This window comes from Octodon degus, unplaced genomic scaffold (genome assembly GCF_000260255.1).
Source record: "Octodon degus isolate 3935 unplaced genomic scaffold, OctDeg1.0 scaffold00031, whole genome shotgun sequence".
NCBI lineage: Eukaryota > Metazoa > Chordata > Mammalia > Rodentia > Octodontidae > Octodon > Octodon degus.
The window spans coordinates 17,812,220-17,818,668 of record NW_004524607.1 but is presented as its reverse complement, the minus strand read 5'-3'; the positions used below and the strand labels follow the sequence as shown (position 1 = coordinate 17,818,668).

The 6,449-nt window shown below is 37.7% G+C and overlaps 1 protein-coding gene across 1 annotated transcript in view; it reads right to left on the bottom strand.

Annotated features, from left to right (window-relative positions):
• Trrap (transformation/transcription domain associated protein) overlaps positions 1 to 6,449 on the bottom strand; it is a 161,216-nt gene that overhangs the window by 127,225 nt on the left and 27,542 nt on the right. The window contains exons 7-11 of the mRNA XM_023713378.1: positions 4,618 to 4,674; positions 3,602 to 3,727; positions 1,557 to 1,634; positions 1,184 to 1,272; positions 186 to 282 (exon numbers count right to left, since the gene is read on the bottom strand). Coding sequence (XP_023569146.1) covers positions 186 to 282; positions 1,184 to 1,272; positions 1,557 to 1,634; positions 3,602 to 3,727; positions 4,618 to 4,674 — 447 coding nt within the window. The remainder of the gene's footprint in view (positions 1 to 185; positions 283 to 1,183; positions 1,273 to 1,556; positions 1,635 to 3,601; positions 3,728 to 4,617; positions 4,675 to 6,449) is intronic.

Sequence of the window (6,449 nt, the reverse complement as noted above, 5' to 3'; positions counted from 1 at the left end):
AAAAAAAAAAAAAAAAGAAAGAAAATGTATGCAAGGAAATTTTTTGGCATGATGAAAATAGTCTGTATTTTAATGTATTTATGGTCACCAAGTATAAGCAACTGTCAATTCAAAGAAATGTACACTCATAAAAGGTGAATGTCATTGTATGTAAATTACACACAAACAGGAGTCAATGAACTTACCTGATAAATTCTGATGATATAAGCTAAAAATGACAATGTTTTAATCTGGGCAGCAATGAAGTCAGCATATAACTCCTTGTTGTAAAGTTTATGTTGCCTGAGTTGGGAATGAATGAAATTTACAGTATTAGTTTTCATTCTTTAAGTGATGTTAGTATCTTTTCCCCCCAGAACCAGGGATTGATTTCAGGCCCTTGCACTTGCCAGGCAACTGCTTATTCTACTGTGCTATTTCCCCAGCCCCTGATGTTAGTATTAAATGCCTATAACAATGGCTAAGCCCACCAATTTATTTCTACACAGATGCATGTTCCTATACTTTTACAAAGTTCCAAATGACAAAGGGCTTAAAGGGCCTAAACCAAACAGCTCACCAAACCATTCCATAGCAGTTACAATGTGAATTCGATGCTAGACTGATCCACTCCAACACAGACTATTTAGTGTTCCCTACATGCTCAATGCAAGGCCTATATTGGGTCCATCAGGTTGTTTGAAATGATCCTCACCAGATCCTGTCCTCAAATGATTCAGCAGATAGGCTGCAAGTCAAGAGTAAGCCACATTAAGAGGAATACTATAAAGTCTAAAAAAGGGCCCCAAACGATAAATACGGCTAAACTGTTCAGAAATTCTGGGTAATAAGTGAGAGGATACAAAGGTAAGGAACACCACAGCACTCATGCTGAAAGGAACAACCAGAGCAAAGATTTGATAGCAAAGCCTGGATAGCCCAGTGAGTACAGTAGTATCTAATGACACTTCTAAATTTACAAGATAACAGAAACCAAAACATCCCATCTTTTCAAAATGAAGAGCTAAAACTATAGCTATTATTATTGAAACACAAGTTCAAGAAGTAAAAAGCGCATGTAATTTTACAACAATTTTAACACTCACATATTTTGATGTCTTAAGCAAGATGATACTAAGTGCGTTACTACATGCAAGTAATGCACTGTAACAGTCAGTTATGCCGCTATCCAGAAAAACCTCACCTGGCTTGTGCAGACACCTGAATTGCAATGGTGTTCATGATCAAGGGCACAAATTCAGCAACAACATTGTGGATATTCAGTTTGTACAGCTGAAAGCAAACATATCAGATTTTCATACTTTCATAGCAAAATTACCTGTCATACCAAAGAAGCTACAGAAGTCATTAATTTGCTCGTGTGTATCATAATCTTTTACTGCAGAGTATTAGCTGTGTATTTTGTCATAAAGAAAAAATATAGGGGGAACTACCTGCTCCAGCTCCCTTTCTGTCCCTCTCTTGGACAGGAGCGTTCTTTCTCTCAATAAATATATTCTGCTCATTAAAAAAATAAATAAATGAAAATACAAAAAATAAGTATGTAATATACATACCTGGTACATTAATACAACAATAATAGGCAATTCTGCCAATACTTTCAAAGAAAGTGATCCTCTGGGAATGATGGAATGCTGTAAGAAAGAACAACTAGTTTTCACTGCAATATTTACAATAACCCATTCATTGTCCCAGTAAACAGGAATGGACAGAAACAGAACACTGAAACATCTTTATAAACAAGATCTATCGTTCAGGGCCAGGGAGATGGCTCATGAGAATAAGCGCTTCCCTGGCAAGCGCAAGGCCAAGTTCAATCCCCAGTTCCAAAAAAAACAAAAAACACAGGATCTATCATTTAATAGTTTGTGTATTTTCTATCATAACCGTTCCTAAAAAAACTTTAAGAAAATCAATCAAAGATTCAAATCATGTAAGTAAATTTTAAACTAGTATTTCTACTTAAAAGAACAGCAAAAAAAGCATCAAAAAATGTAACTCCTTGACCAGCAGTTTTATTTAAAATTATTTCTGAACAGAAAATATTTATAATGAATGTTTAAAAAAAAAAAAAAAAAAGCCTGATTGAAGAACTCAGAACAAACATGAAGGCAAATGTCACATTTAGAATACAAATGACATATGATAAGAACAGACATAGGGCCAAGGAGATGGCTCAGTAGGATAAGTGCTTGACTGGCAAACGCAAGGATCTGAGTTCAATCCCCGGTTCCACCAAAAAAAAAAGAACAGACATATGAATAGATACGCAAAAATAAAAAGGGGGGAATTACACACAGAAAAGTTCCTAATTTGGGGGCCTGCCTCTTAGCTCAGTTAAGTGGCTGCTTCAACAAAGCAGTCAGGCTCAGGTTGCTGTGGTTCGATCCCCACAACTCAAGCCAGTCAAAACTGCTCTGAAGGCATTCAGAGCAAAAAGTTCCTAATTCAGGGAACAAAGGAATGAAAGCTTTACCTAAAATTCAGTTTCTTGTTCATCTTAGCAGAAATTGAAATATTCCTTTTTTTGAGACAGGGTCCTGCTATATATAGTTCATGCTGGCCTTGAACAGTATACAGCCCAAACTCAGTAATCCTGCCTCAGCCTTCTGAGTTCTAATAAATTAACATTTAAATTAAATAAGTGAGTGATAAACTATTATCACTTAATGATAAGAATACATGATAAAACCACAATACACGTTATCTCTGTGGCAAACACTAAAAAAACAAAAAACACAATACCTGCAGACAATGCCACAAAATTCCCACACAACACAGGATTCACAAAAGGCCCATGACGAAGTATTTTCACATAACAGGACAAATAAGATCAGAACCAAGGTTTAGCCCTTTCTCTACACCAGAACAGCAGTGGATGGAAACACTGTCCTGGGGCTCTGTGTCTCCAGAGCCCATGCTCTCAGTTACTCAACTACAATTTTATCTATTGTCTCAGGAACTTCATTACTGTCAAAACTCAATGTTGCCAGGGGCACTGGTACACAACTGTAATCTAGGAGGCTGAGACAGGAGAACGGTTATAAATTCAAAGCCACGGGGGCCGGGGAGATGGCTCAGTGGAATAAGTGCTTCCCTGGCAAGCGCAAGGGCCTGAGTTCAATCCCCAGTTCCACCAAAAAAAAAAAAAAAAAAAAAAATTCAAAGCCAGTCTGGGCTACAATACAGTAAGCTCAAGGCCAACTTGAGTTATACAGTGAGACTCTGTCTCAAAAAACAAAAACAAAATACTCAATGCTAAGGATATAAAGGATAGATTATCCTAAACCTGGTCTGCTGGTCTTTCCTGAAGGAGATTCTGGGTTTCTGGGACAAGTTGGTCTTTATATCCTAGCATCAACGGAGCCCAAAGGTTCACCTACAGCCATTTTTAAGCTACACAGCAGAATCAGTGGTACTTTGCCAGGCACACACATTTGTATCTTAATTAAATGCCTCCAAGTATTTAAGAAAAAGAGAGAATTAACCATCTAAAATGTCATCTCATTTTTCCCCCTCTATCAACACCAGGAGCAGTGGATGAAAACAAAACAAAGCAAAGCAATAAAAATAACTCAGCAGAGCAGCTGAGAAGACTTACTGTCCGTGTCTCACTGTCCTCACGCTCAGGACTAACTTTCACAGCAATTGTGGTTATCATACCAACCATTTCCGGGGGAGGCACTGTGTTCTCGGGGATCACCTGAGGGTTCTCAAAGTAGCGGTTCTATGTAAAGAGAATAAAACTTGTTTGTCATAGAGTCAAACACAAAATATGTCTGACATTTTGTGGAAGAAATCAACATGCTTGTAGAGTTTGTAACAATATGGGCCAGGGGGTAGGGGGGTAGAGGGATGTAATGATATATAAAAATATGCCAAGGGGCCGGGGAGATGGCTCAGTGGAATACGTGCTTCCCTGCCAAGCACAAGGGCCTGAGTTCAATCCCTGGTTCCGCAAAAAAAAAAAAAAAAAAAAAAAAAAGGCAAATATATTATTACTTCTCCCAAAGAGCTTCAAGATTATGAGCTTTACCATATATGAAATGCAAAGTGAAAAACAAAATGTCAATCATGCTGACAAATCAGAATTACAGCTAAAGTGCTTTATGCTTTTTTTCAAAGTCTCAATAGTAAAAATATATTGTTTCTATATCAAAAGTATTTAATCTCAATAGGGAAATCAAAAGAACTTTTTGAATGGCTGATTTATCAATCCAGATTTAAATTTTTTTTTTTTAATTTTGTACTTATTTGGTATAGGGTCTTGCTACATAGCTCAGACTCACAGTGATCCTCCTGTGTCAGCCTCCCCAGCCCTGGGATTACAGGAGTGTACTGCCACACCCAATTTCCGTCACTGGCACAGTATGACCAGGGTCTGGGGTCAGCAAGGCACGCAGTACCAGGGATTGAACCCTTTGTGCTCAGGTACTTAGACCACCAAGCTATCTCTCTAGCCGCAACCTAGATTTTAACCATCATTAAACATTCTCCACCCTAAAATTAGCAAAACTACCTTCCCCCTATTTTTTCTTCAGACAAATCATTCCAAATTTCCTCTGGAATAAAATAATAAATATAACTAATACATTCAAACTATAGTAAAAAACATACCACTACTTTTGGAAGTTCCTTGTAAATTTGTTTCACAAAATCCAAAAAATGATGAATCTGGAAAAAAAAAATGTTTTCATTATAAAATGTTTACAGAAAACGATTAAAATAAGAAAAAACTAAGTCTTAATATATAAGAGCTCCTAAAACAGATAAAGAAAAAGCCAAACAAGATCTAAATAAGGAAACATAAGACTGATAAACAGAAAAGCTTTGTATTCAGAGACAGCAAAAAAAAAAAAAAAAGATAAAAACTGAAATAAATGCTACTCTTTGACCTTTTTTAAAAACGTATTTAGCTGGGCTGGTGAGATGGCTCAGTGGTCTAATGCACCTACTTAGAACAAGCTTAACAAAAGCAAAGGGACCGCGGTTCAATCCCCCAGCACCACATGCCAGCCAGCCCTGCCCCCTGGTGGGCTGAGCTGGCCACACACACACACATACACACAAATAAATAAATAAATAATTTAAAAAAAAAAAAAAAAAAAACGTATTTAGTACAGAGTCTAGAGTCTCACTACACAGATCGGACTCACAGTGATCGTTTTCAGCCTCCCTAGTGTTCCTCCTGTTTTCAGCTTCCCAAGCCCTGGGATTATAGGTACACACCACCATGCAGTCTCAATCGCAGGTTCTACATGTCCTGGGGGTAGGGCTGACATGGCTTATGGATGGAACCCGGTCCCTGCGCTCTGCCTAAGCAGGCACTTTAGTCCAACTATCTAGCCGGCCTTGCCTTTCAATACACAATGCATGAAAGGCTGCGTGAGAGGGAGTTTCTCATACTTAGAAAACAACTGAACTGCTGAAACCTTTCTAGTAATCAACTCAGCAATATAGTGTATCTACCTGAGTATTAAAGACAACAAAACTTTTAACTCAAGAACTCTACTTGTACAAGCCAAGTCAATGATACAACTTAAACAATATTCAGGAACAGCCCTAAAATAAAAATTTGAAATATCTTAAACAGCTAGAAATAAGGGTACCCGGTAAAAGTATTATCCAGCCATTAAAAACTATGTATGATTGGAAAAAAGCTTAGATTTTATGTGAAGAAACAAAAAGTTATATACAGTATTATCAAAATTATATGGAAAATATACATATGCAAAAGGAAAGGGAATCATCCAGATAACAGTAAGTGTACTGTTAACCCTGCTGTGCTTGTGGGTCAGGTAGTTGTAGGGTAGTTTGTACCTCTCAGGTCAGCTATGATCCCTGTAGGCTAAGCTGGTAGGAAGTCTTATTTTATCCTTATACTGTCAACTAACATTCTGTAATAGTCATTAAGGTTATACTAAGAGAAGATATTCTTACTTATTTTATGTGTGTGTGTGGCCAGCTCAGCCCACCAGGGGGCAGGGCTGGCTGGCATGTGGTGCTGGGGATTGAACCGCGGTCCCTGTGCTTTGCTAAGCTTGTTCTAAGTAGGTGCTTTAGACCACTGAGCCATCTCACCAGCCCAAGAAGATAGTCTTTTAATTAAAACTAACACAGAACAGTTATTGCTTATTATATAGGCAACCACTGAGCCAAGAACTTTTATATTTACTTCTTCAGCTATTTTGAGGATATACTCTGATTATATTATAGAAAAGGGTCTAAAATGTTAGGAGCTCACCCAGTGTCACTAAAGAGTTAAGAGAGCTGAGAGTCAAACTCAATGCTAACTATAGAACTCTCCTCTTAAACCTGGTCCAACACACCATGACTGGAGCTTTCTGGCGTATCAGCTCAAATGGACTTCCACCTTGGGTGGATAATACATTTCAACTACTGCACATATTCAGCAAAATAATAATACATACGCAAAACAGTCCTACTAA